We start from the raw sequence: 25,280 nt of genomic DNA on the forward strand, positions 1-25,280 counted from the left end.
GGGTAATACTGTGGGGTGCAGCTAGTATTTAATAAATTTTAGTTGCTCAGATATTGACCAGTTACTCACCAGCACCTTATCTCCATTTTGCAAATGAGAAGAAACAAAGCTTGGAACCAAAGTCTTGTGCTCAGGTTTCAATCTCTCTTCAACAAATTTTGAAGCTATACTGTTTGGGTATGATTTCTTTTTATCTGTAAAATAATAATAATAATAATAATAATAATAATAATAATAATCATAATAATAATAATCATAATAATAATAATCATAATCATAAAGGTTCAGGACAGAACTAAAGACGCCTCGGACAAGCGCCGTCATGGTTGGGGACGACGCTTGAGCCCTATGCCCGCCCACAATGGTAACGACACTGCTAGCCAACTGGAAAATGATTCAAATCCAAATAGAGGTGTTTTGCAGGATATGCTTCCTGCAACCACCCTAGAAGGAAAACAAAGACAGAGGATGAGATGGTCAGATGAAGTTAATCGACACCTCATGTTCTGTTATTACCAAGCAACAAACCTAGGAACCAACACAACTGGATACAGATCACAAGTATACACAACATTTATCACCAGATACCCAGAATTAAAATTTTTAACAGAACAACGACTAGCTGATCAGATCCGTGTAATAATCAAAAATAACAGGATACCCCAGTCAGAATTAGAAAACATCAAACAACAAGTACAACAAATACTGGAACAAAATAAAGTGCAATCAGAAGAAGAAGAAAATACAGTAATGGACTCAAACATCCCAGAGCAAACAAACAAAGAACAACACGCAGCAATTAAACAGTCAGAGGAAAACGAAATCTTAAGGCAGCCACAAGAACAAGCACAAATAGAACACGAAGTGACACACATGTTAGATATAGAAGAAAAATTTCAGCTGACATATATAGAATACAAAGACAGAAATACAGACATTAGACCATTCTTGCATAGACCGCCAAATAACCCACAAGTCGAAACAACAATAAAAACTATCAACACAATCATACACAACAAAATAAATGAAAACACAACTATGGAAGAGTTACAACTTCTAGTTTATATAGGAGCACTCACTACACTAAATATACACACTAGTCAGAGATCAGAACCAACCAACACACAGAAGAAACCCACAAAACCAGCATGGCAACACAGGCTACAGATCAGAATAGAAAAACTGAGAAAAGACATCGGACAGCTAACACAATTTATAAGAAATGAAATGTCAGGAAAAAAACGAAAAAGGTTAGGTACAATCTCACAACAAGAAGTGATAGAGCAATTAGATGAAAAGAAGCAGAAATTACAAGCATTGGCCAAACGACTTAGAAGATACAAAAAAAGTGAAAATAGAAGGAAACAAAACCAAAAATTCAACACAAACTAAAAGAAATTTTACCAGACAATAGATAACACACACATTAAAATAGACAATCCACCAAACATAACAGACATGGAACACTTCTGGAGCAACATATGGTCAAACCCGGTACAACATAACAGGCATGCACGGTGGATACAAGCAGAAACAGACACATACAAGATGATACCACAAATGCCTGAAGTGATAATTTTGCAACATGAAGTCACCCAAGCAATTAATTCTACTCACAATTGGAAAGCCTCTGGAAAAGATAAAATAGCAAATTTCCAGCTAAAGAAAGAAATTCACCTCAACACATTCACATCACTAAATTATTTAACATAATAGAGGGAAACATTCCACGTGGGAAAAATATATCTAAAAACACAGATGATGTGACTTACCGAACGAAAGTGCTGGCAGGTCAATAGACACACAAACAAACACAAACATACACACAAAATTCAAGCTTTCGCAACAAACAGTTGCCTCATCACGAAAGAGGGAAGGAGAGGGGGTTAAAACCCACATCCTTTCGTCTTTCCCTCTCCTTCCCTCTTTCCTGATGAGGCAACAGTTTGTTGTGAAAGCTTGAATTTTGTGTGTATGTTTGTGTGTCTATCGACCTACCAGCACTTTCGTTCGGTAAGTCACATCATCTGTGTTTTTAGATATAAATTATTTAACAGTTACATTGCAGACCCATACACATTCCCTGATACACTTACACATGGAATAACTTATCTGAAACCTAAAGATCAAGCAGACACAGCAAACCCAGCTAAATATCACCCCATAACATGCTTACCAACAATATACAAAATATTAACTTCAGTCATTACACAGAAATTAATGACACATACAACACAGAACAAAATTATAAATGAAGAACAAAAAGGTTGTTGCAAAGGAGTATGAGGATGTAAAGAGCAACTGATAATAGATGCAGAGGTGACATATCAAGCTAAAACTAAACAAAGGTCACTACACTATGCATACATTGATTACCAAAAAGCTTTTGATAGTGTACCCCACTCATGGTTACTACAAATATTGGAAATATACAAAGTAGATCCTAAATTGATACAGTTCCTAAACATAGTAATGAAAAATTGGAAAACCGCACTTACTATCCAAACAAATTCAAATAATATCACATCACAGCCAATACAGATTAAGCGTGGAATATACCAAGGAGACTCATTAAGTCCTTTCTGGTTCTGTCTTGCTCTGAACCCACTATCCAACATGCTAAATAATACAAATTATGGATACAATATTACTGGAACATACCCACACAAAATCACACATCTGCTGTACATGAATGATCTAAAACTACTGGCAGCAACAAATCAACAACTCAACCAATTACTGAAGATAACAGAAGTATTCAGCAATGATATAAATATGGCTTTTGGAACAGACAAATGTAAGAAAAATAGCATAGTCAAGGGAAAACACACTAAACAAGAAGATTACATATTGGATAACCACAGCAACTGCATAGAAGCGATGGAAAAAACAGATGCCTATAAATATCTAGGATACAGACACAAAATAGGAATAGATAATACAAATATTAAAGGAGAACTAAAAGAAAAATATAGACAAAGACTAACAAAAATACTGAAAACAGAATTGACAGCAAGAAACAAGACAAAAGCTATAAATACTTATGCTATACCAATATTGACTTACTCATTTGGAGTAGTGAAATAGAGTAACACAGACCTAGAAGCACTCAATACACTTACACAATCACAATGCCACAAATTTAGAATACATCACATACATTCAGCAACTGAAAGATTCACATTAAGCAGAAAGGAAGGAGGAAGGGGATTTATCGATATAAAAAAAACCTACATTACGGACAGGTAGACAATTTAAGAAAATTCTTTATAGAACGAGCAGAAACTAGCAAAATACACAAAGCAATCACTCATATAAATACATCGGCTACACCACTGCAATTTCATAACCTCTTCTACAACCCTTTAGATCACATAACATCAACAGATATGAAGAAAGTAAATTGGAAAAAGAAAACACTACATGGCAAGCACCCGTATCATCTAACACAGCCACACATCGATCAAGATGCATCAAACACATGGCTAAGAAAAGGCAATATATACAGTGAGACGGAAGGATTCATGATTGCAATACAGGATCAAACAATAAACACCAGATATTATAGCAAGCATATTATTAAAGATCCCAATACCACAACAGATAAATGCAGACCTTGCAAACAACAACATCACAAATGGATGTACAACACTAGCGAATACAGAATACCCCAGAAGACATGACAATGTAACAAAAATAATACATCAATAGCTTGCCTTACAACATAAACTTATAAAACAACATGTTCCCACATACAAGTATGCACCACAAAATGTACTAGAGAATGATGAATACAAATTATACTGGAACAGAACCATTATAACAGATAAAACACCACCACATAACAAACCTGACATCATACTCACCAATAAAAAGAAGAAATTAACACAACTAATCGAAATATCCATACCCAATACAACAAATATACAAAAGAAAACAGGAGAAAAAATTGAAAAATACATCCAACTGGCTGAGGAAGTCAAAGACATGTGGCATCAGGATAAAGTTGACATCATACCAATTATACTATCAACTACAGGAGTCATACCACACAATATCCACCAGTACATCAATGCAATACAGCTACATCCAAACTTATATATACAACTACAGAAATCTGTAATTATTGACACTTGTTCAGTTACCCGAAAGTTCCTAAATGCAATGTAACATATACCATACAGTTAAAAGGAAGTCACGCTTGATCAAAGTCCGCGTCACCTTCCATTTTTAACCAGACATAACGTCTGAGACAAGAAAGAAATAATAATAATAATAATGGAAATACCACAATTAAACAGGATAATATGAGGCACAGTTTACACAGATCTCATTAAAAATAATAATAATTATAATAATACCTTTAAACAATGATTCTGCCAATATTTTGAGCTCGAACTGCTTCTTAGCTTCAGGTGTTAGAGACAATCGATACTTTCGTGCCAGCCATCGTTCATGCAGCTGATGTAAATACCTGGAAGCCTAAAGTATTGCACAATAGTGAATATTTCCAATAATTATGGATAATTACTCTCTGTGCATCCCCCTCCCCCTCCCTGTATGCAGGGAACACACATGCAAAAAAAGCAGCATCTTTATTTGAACTACTTTTTTGACAAATTTTTAATTTTCTTAGGATAACATAATTCCCACAATTACAACAGAACCAGAAAGCAGGGAGGGGAATTAGAGTCTGACACCATGACAACTAGATCATTGAACACAGAGGAAGCACACTAGGACTGAGGAAGAATATGGAAGTAAATTGGCTGTGTCTTTTTCACAAGAATCATTCCAACATTTGTCTTAAGTGATTTAGGGAAACTACAGAAAACCTAAATCTGGATGACTAGAAATGGATCTGAATCACTATTTTCCCAAACATGAGTCCATGTTTACCACTGCGCCATCTTGCACAGCAAAACTATAATGATGTTATCCTTTTATAATTACTTAAGGTATTTGTAGGGAAGATATGTCACATACAACACCGCCAGTAGGAAAGACATTAGTCTCAACCAAAAATATTTTAACATCACAATTGTCACATTTTCACAACTGAGGAAAATTCTCATGTTCTCTTATCATATTGCATATACATGCATATATTGTCTGCATAAAATACGCGAGCTTCCACTGGTTACGTAAATTATGCTATATGTGATGTACTTACAACCTAATTTGTTACAACCTAACTTTTCCTTGCAGTTAATATGGAACTGATGATATACATGATATTATTAGTTACTTGCCAATTCTTTAGGAAATATTTAAATAGTGTTACAATTAAACTGCTTCAAATTATAGTATTAAAATTATGTAGGTAATTTACCTCTGTGCATGACTGAGGGCAAGGTGGCCATGATTTATCCAGCACACTTTTAGGCAAACTTTTGGCCAATCTATTTAAGTAGTGAACTTTTGCCACCTGGATAAATCCCTTGTTCACCTCATTAACTGGACCATGGCGAGTAATAAAGCCTTTGATGAACCTGTAATGCATAGCAATTTCTTAAACTGTCAGCATATTGATAGATTTGTTAAAAATTGAATGAGAGAACAGAAGCATATTTCTTCCTTATTGGAATCAGAATGATAAAGATAAATGTGATATTGCAACCGAAGCAAAAAATTTTACCTTCTTATTGCTTCTACTCCTTTTCTTCTCCTCTGTGCTTCATTCTGTGCCAAATGTCTACGAATGTATTTCTGTATAATAATAGCAGAATTCCTCATTTCAATGTATTTCCTCCGCTGAAGAATACCTTTCCACACTTTCTGAATGATGGTGGCAACAAAATTTTTCCTTTCTTGAAAGGCATCCTCTGTTTCAAAGAGAGTTTTAGGAAACCGAATGAAAAGTTTCGTCCTGTGAATTTCAAATAGGAAGCAAATTAAATGCCAAAATATTTGTGTAAATATCTTTTAGTTGTGCACTACAAATTAGTGTCTCTTCTTTCTGGTAAATAGCATTCTATCTTTTCCTACGTTGTAAATTTATCAATTAAATTTGCTGGTAATTACAATACAGATTGTAAGTAATAAAATACCGCTTATTAAATAAACTACAAAATTCTTAAAAATGTAATTCTTTAATTTATTATATCAGGACAGTAACAGAATTTCATTCACTCATAAAACTGAAATGGACACTGACCTGCCCATTCTGTAGTCATCTTTTCCATAGCCCAAATAATTCACTAGTGTCTGCACACCATCTTTGGCACTCCCTTTATAAAATGGCCATGTTTCCGGACACAAACTTTTGTAACGCTGCAAGAACAACTCATAAACTCGTCGGAAAGCAAATCCTGCTCTACGTACCCTAAGATTTTCCATGAGCCCCAAGTATTTCACTTGATGCAGAACAACTTTTTCATTAAATATACCTGTTGAAGAAGAATTTATGTAGAATATTGTAGCAACACTTTCATTAAGATACACACGTAAGTATTATCTGTTGTGTTTGTAATTCTGGAAGAAATGTCTCCAATGTGTACTTCAAAGGAAAAAACAGTATCTATGTTAGCTTTTAAAAGCTGTTCACTGTGCTAGGTAATCCATTCTAAACAATGGGATTTTATGTTAATTAACAACTTCATTGCAAAGTTTGATATATTTGCAGAGCAGAGAATGAGTTTAGAGTAATCACTTTTCCAGGAACCATTCTCACACACATTCTTTAAGTCTTTATTTACACAGAAACTAGCTTGTGAATAGATATTTTAAGTAACTGTAGGCTGCTGTTTAAGGATTATCTGTTTATAAAGGTCTGTATTTTCTTAAGGGATTACACTGAATGAAGCAAGCATAACAGATAAAAATGCAACTCACTGTGAACTGGCAAGCAAATGAAGTTGTGCAAATATGGACTGCCGAAATAAACTTGACAAAATATTGAGATTATAATTAGGATGTTCAACATCATTGTTATCAGAGCTCTTATTAAAACAGTTTTGTCATAGATGCTGAGAATGTAACATTTAGCCAATGATCAGACACAATTTTAAAATCTTACATGCTCTCAGTGCATTCACTCAGTCTTATTTGAACACAAAAGATTTTTAGTTACTCATACATTTCAGAAACTAATACCTCACAATCTTAGAAGAAGGTAGGAACATCACATAAAATTTGCAAATATGTACCACACTGTCATACTGTATTCTACAATAGATGATGCTTCATCTCATTTCTGATAATGATGGTGCTCAGAAAACTGTCACTCCGTTCAGCCTCAAATTGATGTAGTAGGTCTAGACAAATTTCCCAGCAATGGTTTTTTGCTCTTTTGTATCTGTGGGACCCATCTCTCTCAAACTTTTTGATAAAGGTTGCATAACATCTTGTCTATGGCATTATAGCCAACAATCAGCTTTGTACACCATTCCTTGGTTACAATCCGCTAATCATTATAGGTGAGTTGATCAGAATACTGTTTGTTATGAGAGTAGACAACTAAGTACAATCAACTGGAGTTGTGGCTTGTCATGTAAATGCTTTTTATCACTTTCAAATTGCAGGACCTGCCATCTTACTTTATTATATCTACTGTATTGCCTCCATACACCTTCAGCAAATGCTGATGAATTTCAACTGATGCAGTTTGTTCAGCAGTGAGGAATTCAATGACATGCCTCTTTTTTTTTTTTTTTTTTTACATACACTGGCATCATGTGCAAGTCTGGTATGTTACCCTGCTGGTCACCTGTTGGCCAACAAATCCAACAAAACATTATTGTGAACACTAAACTAACAGAATCAGCTCAGACACTCAAAGTCAACACAAAAAGCAAGAGAAGTTAGTTTCGGAATAATCCTCATAGTTTTTTAATTAAAGTGAGGTATACAGACCGCAAGAAATTTTTCTCAATCCTCAATGTTTATGCATCATATAATAACACCACAGCATTCCTAGCTTGAGTTGTCACAGTAGTCCAATCTCTCAACTTTTCAAAGTCAGGCAACTAGTGTCAAGTTGTTCTTTTTTGCTTAGATATTCCTCCTATCAACTCGCTATATCAGATGAGCATCTCTACTTCTTTTGGTTTCTGCCTGGTCATTTTGCCACAAAATATGCTGGTCTACAATCCCTGCTTTTCCACAGATCTTTCTAATTCACTTCTGCCTCTCTTTGTTAATTTCTTTTCATTTTCTTTTATGTTTCTCACAGATTTCTAGAGTGTTCATTCATGTAAGATCCTCCTAATGTAATACCCCTCCACATTAAGCCAAGACAGATTGTTCTATATTATGTAGAGTTCCAAACAGATCAGCTGCTTTAAGTTTATTCCTAATACTTTACAGATAATGGATTTCTTTCCCCATAGAGTAATATTAGGTTTCAGTTAATTTAATCTGAAATGGATACTGGTAGACAGTTACAAGGAAACACTCCCATTTTTCTGATCATGACACTTATCAAAATATATTTCTCAGCACAAAATCCCTATGCAGTATGAGAATCAAATAATTACTTCTATTATTATGGAGTACTACAGTCTCTCACAGCCATTCCACATTGTGCAAAAAACATTTTCAGACTGTGATTCACTGTTCACAACAAATTTCATAAAGTAGTATATGTACTGTGAGGATGTTGTCAGTAGGCACAACTATTGAGAGAGCTGTCAACAAGACACTCTAGAGCTGATACCAAATTTTATCCTTCTTACATGCTTCTGTGCAACAACCACCACTGGTTTCCTCAGTGATGAGTTGTAGTGCATGGACACTATAACGTGGCAGTGAGCCTTGAGTGTGAATGAACAAGAACTCAAACCACCTGAAGGCAAAGGAGCAGTCAGGGGGAACAAGCTCCGCTACCCTCTTGCAATGCTGTGTAGTGTTTCAGGATATTTGTAAGCATTTGTAAACAGGATAAATGTAGTGGGAAAGGGAAACTGTATGTGTTTTCCTTTCTTACATGCAGTGAATATGGAGCAGTCGTGGAGACGGCGAGAAATGGACCAGTAAAAATGCTATTACAACCACTGGTTGTCCGGGAGTAATTTGTGCCATGGTGCAGCATGTGCCTAAATCCAAGAGCCATGGAGTAAATCCCATTTTGAGAGTGGTGTCTTATGGTTCTTGCATACATAATTTTTTCCAGTAGCTATGAGAATGATGCAAGTTGTGAGATTATTAATGTGTGTTTTATGACCTTTCTTGTAAATGGGCCTGACAATTGCTTATTTCAGTCTGCGTGTAAGTATCTCAGGTGATATGATGTGTTGCATATGTGACTGAAAACATTGTATATACATGGATAACAGGATATTTAGTACTTTACCAGAGGTATTACTGACTAGATGAGAGAATTTGGTTTTGAGGGAGTTAATTACATCCTTAATTTTTTTTGTCAGAGCAAGAAGTAATTACAGTTTATCGGTATTTATGATGCATTGCTTCTTATACACATTTATCCCTTGAACTGTACATGCTAATCTTTTAGGATACTTCAAGAAAGTGGTTATTAAATACATTAGCTACCTGACTGCTATAGCTTAGTATTTGACTGTGATCTTTAATAATAAGGTCTCATCTTCATTAACTGATTTCCTGGTTTCTCTTATAGCTATTGTCCATATAAATTTAATTTTATTATCTGAACTATAGAGTTCAGACAATATATACATGGTAAACCGGAACTCCACCAACAGGCTTTCAGGATGGTAACATGTTATGACCATGCAGAAAACATCAGGTAGTAAATTATGAGGTATGTTTGTGGGAAGACTAGAGACGGAGAAAAAGCAACTAACATACTGAAATAGGTACATATTAAGGTAACAATTATCACAGTATCTGTACCAATACCCTTAACACTCTGTATATTATATGCCCAGGCAGTTTCAAGATCTCATTCTGGGAACTTTTTACAATCTTTGGAGACATGTTCCTCAGACTAAAACATAGAAAAAGGTCATATAAACAAACAAGTATTTCCACTGTTTCTGAGTTATTAATAAAAGTTACATTTAACGGCTTTCCAAGTATAACCCAACAACTTTACTTATCAATTCAACCGTTAGACACTTTGTATCCTGTATGGTAATACATTGAGAGGGAAAACATTCATCATTTGCCTGTCTTCAGTGCTTTGGAAGAGACTGAATAAAAAGTTTCCACAGTCAACACAAATGGGCCAATTGCAATCTTCATGCTACAGTACAGGCTAGACATCAACATCAGTTAAAGATTAATTTGTGGGCTGGAACTGTAGGAGGCTGTCTATAGGATCATGCATTCTCCCAGTTAACCTTACAGGTGCTGTCTACAGGCATTTTACTTGACAATGTAATCCTGCAAATAAGAAGAAACATGTGGTTTAGACATGATGGAGCTCTAGCACATTTCCTCCTCAGTGTTCAAGTTGCAATGGCTGATACCTCCCATGACAGATGGACACATGGTTTGCATGTTTCCCTGACGTCAGTCATTTGGGTTATTATCTCTTGGGGTACCATATACAACTGGTCTAGGGAGCAGACCACCTGTATGCAGAAACTCTTCATCAAAGTATCATGGCAGCCCGAAAAGCCAATCAAAACTGACAGGGAGTATTTGAAAGAGTGCAACAGTCCATGAATTGACAAGTGCATGTGTGTTTAGAAGCAAAAGGAGGACATGTTCAGCATTTATTATGAGTTTGTATGTTGATGAGCTCCAAACATCTAAATTGCAACATTTCATTAATGACTCAAAAAAAGAAGGATTTTCACATATATGTTTATATGAATGGTTTATCTTGTTTTGGTGTATGTAACTTGTCCCCATAGTTTGTAAATATAGCTGAGCTTTTGGTGGTATGGTCAGGGATGCATCCTCTTAAAACTTTTTGAATTCTCTGAGAAAAAAAAGCAACATTTTATTTAGATTAAAAAACAGAAAAATCAAACATCAATGACATCATTAGCAAAAGAAAGTAATGATAGTCAACTGCCATCTCTGCATAAGGGTTAATTTTTACTAAAGTGAGGTGTCGCAGGATGTGGGTACTGCAATGTTTCTACTAAAAAGTCCTCAATTCAGTTACAAATTTCACTTGATATCCCATATGATTGTACTTTTGACAATAAGCATAGGTGTGGTGCAGAGTCAAATGACTTTTGGAAACCAAGAAGTATTGCATCTACCTGTCTGCCTTGATACACAGCTTCCAGAATGTTATATGAGAAAAGTACGAGTTTGGTTCCACATGATCAATTTTTTCAGAAACCATGCTTGTTTGAGGTGGTCATTCTGTTCCTGGTACATCATTGTAATTGAGCTCAGAATATTTTGTAAGATTCACAAGAAATCTCTCTGAAGTATATTAGACGGTAGTTTCGTGGATCACTTCTACTACTCTTTTTGTAGATGGGCATGACCTCTACATTTTTCCATGAACAGTGCACAGTTTTTTGTTTGAAGGATCTTTGATAGACTATAGTTAGAACCGGGGCTAATTCAGATGCAAATTCAGTACAGAATCTGACAGAGATTCCATCACACCTTGTAGCTTTGCTCAGTTGTAACTATTTCAGCTGTTTCTCAACACCACTGACACTAATACTTATTTTATTCACCTTTTTAGTAGTATGAGGATTAAATTGGGGCAATTCTTCTGGATTTTCCTTCGTAAAGGAACATTTGAAATGGAGTTTAGCATTTCAGCTTTTTCTGTGCTATGGTGAATTTAGAACTTGTCTCATTCGCTTGGTGTGGGATACTAACTTTAGTGTCACTAACAGCCTTTACGTACAACCATAATTTCTTTGGGTTTGTGAAATAGCATTTGACAATATTCTGCTACAGTAGTCATTGAAGGCATTACGCGTTGCTCTCTCGACAGCCAAACACATCTAATTAAGTATCTCTCTATCTGTAGCCCTGTAGACCCACACTTCGTTTTACACCTCTCATGCAGTAATCTCTGTTTTTTTACAGTGACCATATACCATGGAGGTTCCTACCCTTATGAACTGTTCTGTTGTTGTTGTTGTTGTCGTCTTCAGTCCAGAGACTGGTTTGATGCAGCTCTCCATGCTACTCTATCCTGTGCAAGCTCCTTCATCTCCCAGTACCTACTGCAACCTACATCCTTCTGAATCTGTTAAGTGTATTCATCTCTTGGTCTCCCTCTACGATTTTTACCCTCCACGCTGCCCTCCAATACTAAATTGGTGATCCCTTGATGCCTCAGAATATGTCCTACCAAACAATCCCTTCTTCTAGTCATCATTTCAAGGTTGCAGGAACTGTTCTAATGGGTACATATCCATCCAGTGCATGGTCAACTATTCTTTTAAACTTGAGCTGTAATTCCTCTGCATGCTCCTGCTCTGAGCTGAAAGATTCAAATTCCTCACTGAGGTATGACATTAGTGATTTTGTGTCTAGTTTACTGAACATATATATCTTCCTGTTTGTTTTAGTTGTCCTTTGTACTGTGGTTTCATTGTTGGGACAACTACACCATTGTCACTGATACCACTTTTAATGTGGACATCATCAAACTGGTCAGGTCTATTTGTTGCTGTTAGATCCAATATATTTTAATCGCAAGTGGGGTTTCTAATTATCTGTTCCAGATAGTTTTCAGAGAAGGCATTTAGTAATGTTCCACAGGATATCATATCATGCCAATCACTAGCAAAACTGTAATTCTCCCAGTTAATTGTTGGATTATTAAAGTCTCCGCCAGTGCCTACAGTGTGATTGGGGAATTTGCATACATGTGAACTGAGGTTTTCTCTATTCATTGTTGAAGATGTTTTGGTGAGGTGTGGAATTCTATAGTGTTTCAGAGTTGAAATGAATTTTAAGACTATGAAGTATTTCTCATCCTCAGTGAATAAAAAGATTAAGTTGTTTGAGTGAGATGATGCAACTTGCAGAGGTGATGAAAGTGGAAAAGAGTGGAAACAAAATCACGTGTGCTGAAAATGTGACACTCATGTGTGGACCTACTTCTCTAAATAATGTTGATTGTGATCTTTCTGACAGTTGGACAGTGTAACAGAAAGATGATTTCTAGAAGATTAGTGAATGGTTAGTAATAGAAAACAAGAAATTGGAGCACAAATGTTGGAAGACAGTTGCTACATTGGGGCCACAAAGAAGTAAACAAGGAATAGGTATTTCACAACAGTGGTCTGAATTTTCAGTTTGATGCTTTGGAGAAACCAAAATAGAGTAGACAATACCTATGATAGAAAATCTTTAAACACAAGAAAGTTCAGCCCGTAAAACTGTTTTGACAATACTATCTGCAACAAGTAAAAAATCTTTCGAATCTCTCTGTGTTAAAGCACTAGAGAATGTCAAGTCATTAACAGTTAATGTTTTTACAACTGCAAACAAAGTTGTCAAAAGGAATCAACTGTTAAACGATTTTGAGTTGGAAACTGATGTTCAGAAATTAAACAGAGTGAACATGGGTCACATTCTTCATTTCAAGGTTGCATGTGTCAACATATTAAATTATATAGCTGCAGAAATGAAAGCCAGTCATCAAAAATGTAATTGAATCACACAGCAAAATTTTATTGGTGCTTGATGAAATTTCAACAATTAGCAGATTGTCTTAATTGATTATTTATATTCAGAGAATGCTACCTAACATCACAGAAGCAACTAATGTTTTCTAGATTTGACTAAAACAGAATGCACATCGTGATACTTATCCAACAGGAGTGGGTTAGTGAGGGTCTATGTCACCTTTCTGACACTTCTATCTGCACCATCTGCCATCAAGATCCATTCCTGTGGTACACTAAAGTCCTTCCTTAACACGTCAGGTCCCTCACAATAACTAACTCCTCAGTCCATACAACTTCTTACCCCACCCAAACCTTGCTCTCCTGCCTTTCACAAACCCAATCAGCTGACTGTCCCAAAGCTGCTGGCTTCAAAGCTCTTACTGAACATATCTCTGCCTTGGTAGATCAACACCTGCAACCTATAATACAAAGATCACCATCCCAGTCATCTGAAATCTGTGCCTGTCCCACTCCCACCACACACACACCTGGCCTGTACATGGTCTGCCTGTTGCACCTGATTGCAAACCTATGAAGTCCTTCCTGCTCGCCTTAGTCAATCTTATACTTACAAACAACTATGTTACCTTTGAGGGGCAGACGTACAAACAGGTCAGGGTACAGCTGTGGGAACCAGGATGGTTCCTTCCTATGCCAACCTTTTTGTGGGTGTCTTGGAAAGGGCTTTCCTGGGATCAATAACCCTTCAGCACCAGGTATGGGCTAGATACATTCGTCATACCTTTGCCATATGGACTCACGATAAGGTTGACCTGTTGAAATTACTGAAATCACTAAATACATTTTCCAAATTAAATTTCACATGGCCTTATTCCAAATCTCACACCACTTCCTTTGATGTTGACCTCATCCTTACTGAGGGTCAGCTGCACACTTCTGTTCACATTAAACCAATGAAACAAACACCTCTTACATTTTAATGGGTTGCCATCCTTTCCATGTCAAAAATTCGCTCCCTTGCAGCCTTGGCATTCAAGGCAAACATATTTGTTCAGATGCTGACTCTCACCCCAGTCTTCACTGTACACATATAATTACTCCACCAGCTTAGATCAAAAGCAGATTTTCCAAGCCATCACATTTAATCATGGTACTGCTGTTCCCTACAAAAAACAACTTAGGAGCACACCTCTTGTCCTACAGTACTATCCTGGTCTCGACTGTATTAACCAGCAGCTTTGACAAAGCTATGTCTTTCTAAAATTGTGCCCCGAAATGAGGTCCATAATGTCTCACATTTTGCCCAGCACACCTACGATAGCTTTACGTCACCCTCCAATCTCCGCAATATCCAGGACAGACCCTGTGCTCCTTCTGCACCTATCTCCCTACCCTGTGGTTGCTATCACTGAGATAGTTCCTGTTGTAAGACTTGGCCAATTCAGTGTCCTACCACCAACAATACCAAACCTGTAAATGGGAAAACATATATGATCAAAGGGAGGGCTGCCCGTGAAACAACATGTGTCACACATCAGCACTTATATAAACACTATTTGGACTTCTTCACTGGTAGGACTAAAACAAATTTATCAAGCAGGGTCAGTGGTCTTAGACAGACGGTATATACTGGTAACATACAATATCTTGCTGCAGAGTGTGTTCTACAGGACACAAGTCATGACTTTGGTTCCCGTTTCACTAGACATGCCCTCTGGATGCTCCCCCCAACGCCAGTTTCTCAGAATTTTGCAGGTGGGAACTGGCATTACAACTAGTGCTACACTCGCGCCAGACACCTGGAATATATTGACATCAATTTTGGTAGTATCAGCATTTCCTTTCAATGTCTATTACTCATCAGTGCTCCCTTTTCTTTTTACTTTCTGACATGTTTACTTTTTTTGCCTCCTCAGCTAGCTATCATGTATAATGCACTTAGCTTTCCATCTTGTTGATCCTTGCACTATGTTTGTTCAGTAATCTCTGTCATCCACCTTTACATTCTCAAGTTTTCAAATCTCATTCAGTGCCGGCACCAATGATTAGTCTTTCCTTCTCATCTCATTCAGTAAGTTTTCCCTCACCCTGGTTTCTGGGCGACTTTTCCATAACTCTCCCCAATTCCTAAACCTCACCAATCCTTTTTCTGTATCCCCATTACTCTCTCTTCAGCCATTCTGCCAGAAGAAGAAGCCACTTGCACCAAAAGCTTGCACATTTCCCTATCATTTATATTTATTTGCTCCTGCCACTGCTTCATGAGTAGATTTTTTCCCCATATTATATTTTCAAACACTAATTACTCCCCCACTCCCCTCTCTTTCCTGTGATCAACACAATATCGATCTTGTTTAAACAATCATGTGACACTTGACTCGTGGCACTAGTGCGAGGGATAGTTGAGAAACTATGGACTAGCCACTATAACAATCTAATGATCTGACTTAAAAATTGCAAAATTTGTGAGCCACAGAAGGAAATAGTATTAAATTCTATAGGCTTACAAACTTTTGTTGCATTTGAACAGATTTGTAATAAAAGTTCTCATATATTCATGGATACCATATACATACACTTATGCTGCTTTTTAAGTAAATATAGGATTCAAAGGCAAAAATCTTGTCCTTCAAAAACCATTACTTGATTCTGAACCCAAGTCAATATTTTATTTGGTTATTAGAAACAGTGATTTAACAAGTGGGTTGCAAATGAGAAATTTGGCTGCTATTCATGTCCTAGACCACCATGGAAAAACATTTCTAGCTTTAGAAGAAGATGGTGATATTCAGTTGAAATGAGAAAGAAAATTAATCCAGAAGTAAATGTCTAACAAATGAAATAAATCAGATTAAACTGATTGCAACTGTTACTGCAAGAATAAATTACACCGGAAAGACTTGTTATGGAGATAGTACTAACAGACGTCACTAGATCAAGGGACGTCACTCAATCTCGGGACGAGCCGAAGTTCAAGAATTGGACTGAACCATGACTGCAATCTTTGATTAAGGTATTCGTTGTTGTTGTTGTTGTTGTTGTTACGTATGACCTCCACCATATATTGCCATGCTTGTTCCATGGTTGCTCAAGTACACTGCTATCCAAGTGTTGGAGGGGGAACAGTGACATCAGCTTTGCAGAGAAATGAGAACAATGATGATGAGTAGAGGGCAGGGTGTGTTAAGCAGGCAGCTAATTTTGTTGTGCTGCCAGCTATGGGAATCTACACTGCGTACTTTGGCTTTTTATGAACATCTGCCATGTTTAAACTGCAGTTTGCCTGAATTATGCGGTATTATGGGAAAGACAGGAAGTGTGTCAGCTGCTATTTCTACACAACCAGTTAGGTGGTGATGAGCAGATGATGTATTTGACAGTAAAAGACACTGTAGCATTCTCATGTCAGTGTAGAAGCAAAATCTGTTATTTATTCAGAAAAAAACAGTTGCATTCTCTAGTCCCTGTGTAATCAAAACCTCAGAAACCACAATATATTCATAAGACACAGTCAAATGGCTCTGAGCACTATGGGATTTAACAGCTATGGTCATCAGTCATAAGACACAGTCAAATATTTATGATAATGAGGATGCTAGTTTCACAGATGTACTGTTAGGATGATGATTATTTAATACAGGGATACCACAGATGACAGGCTACCCAAACAAAAAAGGCAGTGAAGAAAAAATTAACAACAATTTATTTTTATTGTTTTCTGCCTGTATTATCAAAATGTAGACAATCAATAAAGGGCATAAGTTTAGAATACATGTAATGTTAAATTTTTACAGAAAGACTTTACCCCAGTAAATATTTGCTATTTTTGTTAGTCAGAATATGTTGAAAAATACTGCAAGAAGCTGCCACCACATGGATGCTTGCCTGGTGGCATGTGTCAGCTCTGGACATCGGCCTTCAGATGGCTTGCACAAAAACGGACCTCTTTCTGCTTCTGTGCCACATCCTTAGACACATCATATAAACCCACCAATAGTATGGACAGTTATCAGAAAACACTGTCAAACATGGACTACTTCGAAACTTCCTGGCAGATTAAAACTGTGTGCCGGATCGACACTCGAACTCGGGGCCTTTGCCTTTCGTGGGAAAGTGCTCTACTGGCACACAGTTTTAATCTGCCAGGAAGTTTCATATCAGCGCACACTTCACTGCAGAGTGAAAATCTCATTCTGGAAACACCCCCCAGGCTGTGGCTAAGCCATGTTTCCGCAATATCCTTTCTTTCAGGAGTGCTACTTCTGCAAGGTTTCGCAGGAGAGCTTCTGTAAAGTTTGGAAGGTAGGAGACGAGATACTGGCAGAAGTAAAGCTGTGAGGACGGGGCGAGAGTCATGCTTGGGTAGCTCAGATGGTAGAGCACTTGCCCGCGAAGGGCAAAGGTCCCGAGTTCGATTCTCGGTCCGGCACATAGTTTTAATCTGCCAGGAAGTTTCACACCAGTGCACACTTCGCTGCAGAGTGAAAATCTCATTATTGACTACTTCGCTTCACCTTGTAAGGGTGGACATGGATATTCTTCCACTGACAGGCTCAAAACACTAGCCATTGCGGACACACATGCAATTCTGCACAAGCAACCTGACAATTCACTTCAGTGCCTGCAGTTAGCTCTATAGAGTACTTGGAAGACTACCTTCTGGTGTAGCAGTCACTATTTATGGAGAACTACGACCATTAACAGAACGTCTGCAAACATTACTATTAGTGACACAATGTATAGAGTACAAAGATATAGCAATGTTAGTTACATCTTATTGTATTAAATTTACGACATTGAAGTGCCATGCAACAAGGAGTGGTACCATTTTGTAAAATACTCTTAATAAATGTTATTTGTTATTTCTCATTATGTCTTCACATCTTTGTTATAGTGTGCCCTGTCACAGCAAGTGTTTACATAATAATCATAGTGTTCAATGACCATTATTACGGAACTGTAGCTGGGAAACATTTTCCTGCTATTGTGGATGTTTGGGCAGAATTAAGAGCAGCATTAAGGTAGTACACCCACAACATTATGCTAAGCACAGAGTTTTCAGATATGAATATCTATAAGAATACGAAGTAATAAAGTTTTTAAAAAAAACTATCACAGAAGTACTAACCTGATCTCTTATCATCATTTGGTTTTATGCAGCGGATATATGATGGTTCTTTGTCACCCAAGATTTCCATTAGCCTGTTGACACTATTCTTGAACTGTGTTCCTGCAGTTTCAGGTCTCTTTTTGCTTGTAACGTCACTGACGGGGAATACAGCCTACAAAATATTACGCAAATTTCAGCAACAAGAAAATCAAAGACTTAAATTTTCTCAGGAAGTAATGTTAATAATGTAAAACTATTTCAAATCTAGCAACTGAATTACTATTTTGATGGAATGGATAAGAAAAACAGAAAGAAAAAGGAGAGGGGAGAGAGATTTGGGGGGGATATTTTAGCCCGACATGTAATTTGTAGTTACACTCAGTGTGTTTTAGAGTCTTATTGCCAAAACTACCATAAGACAGATTTTCCTAAATTTTCTACATATGCCTTGTCAAGTTTCTCACCAGGATGGCCACTCAGACTTGGGAGAGAGAGAGAGAAGGGAGGGAAAAAAGTGACAATTCCAGGTATGGGAAGGAAGATGATGTCATAAACTCCTGAGAAATTAACAGTGAGCAAGGAACAACTTTTCTTTTCTCTCGGCTGCAGTTTAATGGCAGTTTTCAACATCAATTATTTTGTATGTACTAATATTCAAATAATTAACACATTTTGAAATAGTATTTTAAAATATGTGATTTATGAAGCTCGATAAAATTAATTTCTTGTGTTAGGTTAAAACACACATTTCTCCGAGATATTACAAAATTCCTATAGTTCCCTGAGAATTGCAGGTTTTACAGATGAATTGCTACCTTGATCACTCTTTTATTATAAGAGTTGATCAATAGTTGCCCATGGTATGGTGACACACTATTGTCATTTCAATCTACTTATTATACACTGAAATGTGAATAAAAACCGAGGCATATTTTTCAGCTGCACTAGTTACGGTACTAAAAATCCAATAATTTACTGACACACATGAAATTTAAGTAACCTTAACATTTATATATATTTTCAGGTGTCAGTTCTAAATAGGTTACCATCAATTATTTCACCTTTGTTATCGAATTTGTTGTCACTGACATCACTTCACGCAGATCTCTGAAAAGGAGATCATTATTTTTATCCAAAAACCCTCTGATGTTGTATGTTACAGTACCAGCATAGTGCACCAGTTGAAATTCCTGTAAATAAATTGGAAAAAAAAGGAAGATTATACACCCGAATGGTGTCACTCAACAAAGCAGGTTTGTGAAATCATTGGGCTTTTTGATCTAATTTTTTTAAAGGCACTACTTACATCTCTCCCCATAATTTTCTGTGTTTTTATGTCTGCCTTTTTGTGACTGATGTAGTGTGGATGGTCAGAGAGGTTTTCATTCATTTTGTTCAGAAAACTCATATCTGTTGGTTCACCAGGGCGTAGACACTCTTCATCCATCAGAGCAATAATTCCTACTCAAAAAGTAATACTAGTTGTTACTCATACAAACCCAACAAGGATATACATACGTTCAAGATATGTAATCTATAGTAGATAAAGTAACTGGATTGACTACCAAAGACTAAGAATTTAGTTCTTGTCACTACTAAGAAATAATTTACTTCCCCAATGCAGAGAATGAATCTTGTGAAGACAGTTAAATTATGTAGGCACTTCTGCACAATACACACATCCACAGCTCCTCATGAAGAGATGGGGGGATAGAAATTGCTTTCTTAATGTGCAATGGGCAATGCTTATAATGCTTATAATGCCTACACTGTTTTCTTTGTTCAGTGGCACATATAACAGAAAATTCGGAAAACATTAACATGTAGTTATCGTCATACAGAGATTTTGCACAAAGAATTCCGAGACGTTTGAGAGATCAAATTTAAATATAGTCATTGCAAGAAAGTTACTGAAGATGCAGGACTAAGCAGATTAATGGAACAAAACATTGTCAATAATAAATCCCTAATAGAAAAACCAGGATTGTGGGGTGTCAAAGGAACCTGTAAACTGCAAACTGTGGGCAATGGAAAGAGGAAATGCCCATATTAAGATAATGATGCTTATTTGAACAATCACACATAAACACTATTCAGTGTTTTGGCAAAAAGTTAAGCTCATTGAAATTTCTAAGATAGTTGACAGGCCAAATTGTTTAACAAGGCTATACACTGTTTCTTTAATTTTATACTGAAAAAAATAAGCTCTGTTTCACAAAAGCTTTTGTCTAGGAAATATTATTGGAAGAAGTTGTAATATCACATTTCAAAATGTTAAAACAAAATTAATTAGAGTTTATTGCAGAGGCAACAAGAAATGACGTTCAATCTAACAAACAACAATGAAAAAAATCAATACCTGAGAAGCAGAATAATAACTGTGCATAATCCGTATCAGGCAGGGGTGCTACCTTCATAGCCACAGATGTTATTGAATTTAACATGTTAAAATTCAGGTGTAATTGCTTTATGATGAAGACCAACTTGTACTACTACTTGGGTGTAACAATTTTTAGGGGTATGAAACAGAAAGATCACACAGGCTCTGACATAGTAAAGCAGTTGGAAGACTTCGGGTTATTGGTAGAATACTAAGGAAATGCAATTGGTCTACAAAGAAGACTGCATACGAGCCATTCATGCAATCCAATCCTAGAATATTGCTAAAATGTGTGGGACTCCAGACTACCAGACAGGATTAACACAGGACACTGAAGGTATACACAGATGGGAGACTGTCTCAGAGATGCTATTGAAACTGAAATGGCAGACACCTGAAGGTCGACATAACCTATCCCTAAAAAATTGCTATAACTACTTGTGTATCACTCACGTAGGGATCTTGTGGATAAGATTAGATTGATTACAGTGTGTACAGAGGCATTCAAACATTCTTCCCATGCTCCATAAGTGAATGGACGCCCCAAAAATATGTAGAACGGGAAGTGCCCTAAGCTATGCACATCACAGTGGTTTTGCAGAGTATTTATACATGGAAATGTACATTGACTACTTAAAATATCAAGTGCAGGAGTTAACATTATACCTGCATCAGATACACGAAACTTATTTTATAAATAAATTCGCAAGTTAAAATTTACGTTACAATAATTGTGAAACTTCTGCAATTACCTTTATGTTTTTCTTCAATGAGATCACAAATAACTTTATTGTTGAAGTATTCCACAGGTTCCCATTCAATGCCTTCTTTCAGGTACTCTTCCTGCTCAGATTTGAGAGTTAGCTCAATAAACAGTTGCTGCAACTTCTCATTGCAGAAGTTGATACAGAATTGTTCAAAACTACAAACAAAGAACTGAAATTTAGTGCCATGTTCAAATAACATGTACTTTTTAATTTTTCAAGTATATTAGCATAAATTTCACTTTTGCTTCTAATGCACACACTCATCACATTTGTAGGAACAAGGAATGGCTGCAAAACTGCCAATTTGAACAGATCTCCACCCAGTTGTGACAAGAAACTGTAAACCGACTGTAGTGAACCTTTTTTTTTGCCTATTTTCACGGTGGCCATAGTGTGTATTCATGATATAGATCCATACATAAAACACAGTGCTGTGAAAGATGAAGTTCCAGAGCTTTGAATTTCTTGGAAAACTTTTCTACAAAATGCCAAATATTCTGAAGCAGTGCATAGTTAAAATATATGCACAAAGAACAAACTGGCCTAAAGATTAATTCACAAACTAAATCTACCTGATAAGATTGCTGTCTACAAAATTACTTGTCAAAACTATGATCAACTGACTAACTGTCTGTGGGACGAACATGGAGGAATTTCTTCACAAGATTAATAGAAAACTGTACTGGCTTTCCATCTCAGTCTCAGACAAAATAATAAATCAGCAATTGCTAATCTCCTGAAAACAGGTCACATAATTGACATCACAGAAACAGACCTAAACATTATACACATTAAACCTATAAGCATTGGATAAGATGTTTTAGAAACACTGGATATTAAGAAGCATTTTATGAAGTTTAGTGGGGTCCTAACAACATACAGAATCTAATCTGATTGTACTTATGAGGTCACTATTAATAAATTTGCCATATTAAAAATCACCTACTGTATACTGTAGAAAAGATTTCTGCATATTGTGTCCCTCCAAAAGCTATAAATATCTTAGCCTGTATGCAAGTCATGCGACTGTTAAATAACTTGTTACATTTTGTAATCTGCAATAGTAGTGTTCATGTTTAATTTCAACTGATGTCAAGAGCAGATAATATTTTTTCTGTGGAACTGATTTGTTTAGAGATTAAACTGTGTTGTGTAACACATAATTTATTCATTACCTTTGCTGTACTGCAATACCCATACAATCTGTCATTTTCTCTGATACTTATAGTGCTGTCTTTCAAAACTGTGTATGTTGAACAGAAGGAAGTTATTTCTCCACAATATTGTATACAAAAGAAATCAAAAAAATTTGCAGGTATACTATATGTTTCAACAAAAATCTATATATAGTCTTCTAGAATTCCACTACAATTTTGTAAATTGTAATTAATAATGCATTACCAATACATATTTTTAATGTGTTGATATTGCAGTGAACGTCATTATATGACAAATGAAGCCCAGATGATGAAGCTCTGATTTAAAAATGTACATTGATGAAGTAAAAATGCTTTGAATAGACAGTAGACAGGCGTCATTATTAAGTTCTCTACTCATGTTGCCTCCTTTTCCTCCACCATGGCATCTTGTATTGTAGCATTTGAAAGTTTATCCTGTTCAAATAAAATTATGTGAAGTGACAACAAGAATAACCCAGGAAGTAATTAGTACTTAGCTTCAATAAATTAAAGAGATGTATTTTGTTAACATAAAAGAGTACAAATTTGGGGACACTTAATTTTATTTCATATTCACTGGTCATCCATCCATAAGCTTCAGAAATACCATGTCATGTTGATTTTGACCAGTTATACAATTAAAGGTGAAAAACACTACAAATAATTGGAACAATCAAAAATTTCCCACCCTAACTGATCCAACCAACAAGCAGCAGGACTGTGAGAGTGAGCACTGTTATGAATTAGCACAACACTGCAAAATGACATTCCATACCCATGTATGAAACAAGGCCCTGGGAGTAGACAATATTCCATTAGAACTACTGATGGCCTTGGGAGAGCCAGTCCTGACAAAACTCTACCATGTGGTGAGCAAGATGTATGAAGCAGGCGAAATACCCTCAGACTTCAAGAACAATATAATAATTCCAATCCCAAAGAAAGCAGGTGCTGACAGATGTGAAAATTACAGAACTATCAGTTTAATAAGTCACAGCTGCAAAATACTAATGCGAATTCTTTACAGACGAATGGAAAAACCGGTAGAAGCCGACCTCGGGGAAGATCAGTTTGGATTCCGTAGAAATATTGGAACACGTGAGGCAATACTGGCCCTACGACTTACCTTAGAAGCTAGATTAAGGAAAGGCAAACCTACGTTGCTAGCATTTGTAGACTTAGAGAAAGCTTTTAATAATGTTGACTGGAATACTCTCTTTCAAATTCTGAAGGTGGTAGGGGTAAAATACAGGGAGCGAAAGGCTATTTACAATTTGTACAGAAACCAGATGGCAGTTATAAGAGTCGAGGGGCATGAAAGGGAAGAAGTGGTTGGGAAGGGAGTGCGACAGGGTTGTAGCCTATCCCCGATGTTATTTAATCTGTATATTGAGCAAGCAGTGAAGGAAACAAAAGAAAAATTCGGAGTAGGTATTAAAATCCAGGGAGAAGAAATAAAAACTTTGAGGTTCGTCAATGACACTGTAATTCTGTCAGAGACAGCAAAGGACTTGGAAGAGCAGTTGAACGGAATGGATAGTGTCATGAAAGGAGGGTATAAGATGAACATCAACAAAAGCAAAACGAGTATAATGGAATGTAGTCGAATTAAGTCGAGTGATGCTGAGGGAATTGGATTAGGAAATGAGACACTTAAAGTAGTAAAGGAGTTTTGCTATTTGGGGAGCAAAATAACTGATGATGGACGAAGTAGAGACGATATCAAATGTAGACTGGCAATGGCAAGGAAATTGTTTCCGAAGAAGAGAAATTTGTTAACATCGAGTACAGATTTAAGTGTCAGGAAGTCGTTTATGAAAGTATTTGTGTGGAGCGTAGCCATGTATGGAAGTGAAACATGGACGATAACCAGTTTGGACAAGAAGAGAATAGAAGCTTTCGAAATGTGGTGCTACAGAAGAATGCTGAAGATTAGATGGGTAGATTGTATAACTAATGAGGAGGTATTGAATAGGATTGGGGAGAAGAGAAGTTTGTGGCACAACTTGACTAGAAGAAGGGATTGGTTGGTAGGACATGTTCTGAGGCATCAAGGGATCACCAATTTAGTACTGGAGGGCAGCGTGGAAGGTATAAATCGTAGAGAGAGACCAAGAGATGAATACATTAAACAGATTCAGAAGGATGTAGGTTGCAGTAGGTACTGGGAGATGAAGAAGCCTGCACAGGATAGAGTAGCATGGAGAGCTGCATCAAACCAGTCTCAGGACTGATGACCACAACAACAACAACCCATGATTTTGGATTCCTTCCATGTGACATCCTTAGGGTGTCACAGTAATGACCGACCTTAATCAGAATACCTTTTGGCATGAAAGAAAAGAGCCTCACAATCCT

At 36.6% G+C, this 25,280-nt stretch overlaps 1 protein-coding gene across 2 annotated transcripts in view; it reads right to left on the reverse strand.

Moving 5' to 3' along the window:
• Nucleotides 1-25,280, reverse strand: part of LOC126472242 (unconventional myosin IC) — a 418,925-nt gene that overhangs the window by 33,551 nt on the left and 360,094 nt on the right. For both annotated transcript variants that reach the window (XM_050099923.1, XM_050099922.1), the window contains 9 exons: nucleotides 21,730-21,899; nucleotides 19,904-20,058; nucleotides 19,659-19,787; nucleotides 18,616-18,769; nucleotides 6,158-6,389; nucleotides 5,639-5,869; nucleotides 5,333-5,492; nucleotides 4,362-4,482; nucleotides 70-194 (listed from right to left, as the gene is read on the reverse strand). In XM_050099923.1, the coding sequence (XP_049955880.1) occupies nucleotides 70-194; nucleotides 4,362-4,482; nucleotides 5,333-5,492; nucleotides 5,639-5,869; nucleotides 6,158-6,389; nucleotides 18,616-18,769; nucleotides 19,659-19,787; nucleotides 19,904-20,058; nucleotides 21,730-21,899 (1,477 nt within the window). The remainder of the gene's footprint in view (nucleotides 1-69; nucleotides 195-4,361; nucleotides 4,483-5,332; nucleotides 5,493-5,638; nucleotides 5,870-6,157; nucleotides 6,390-18,615; nucleotides 18,770-19,658; nucleotides 19,788-19,903; nucleotides 20,059-21,729; nucleotides 21,900-25,280) is intronic.

This window comes from Schistocerca serialis, chromosome 1 (assembly GCF_023864345.2).
Source record: "Schistocerca serialis cubense isolate TAMUIC-IGC-003099 chromosome 1, iqSchSeri2.2, whole genome shotgun sequence".
In the NCBI taxonomy this organism is placed as follows: domain Eukaryota; kingdom Metazoa; phylum Arthropoda; class Insecta; order Orthoptera; family Acrididae; genus Schistocerca; species Schistocerca serialis.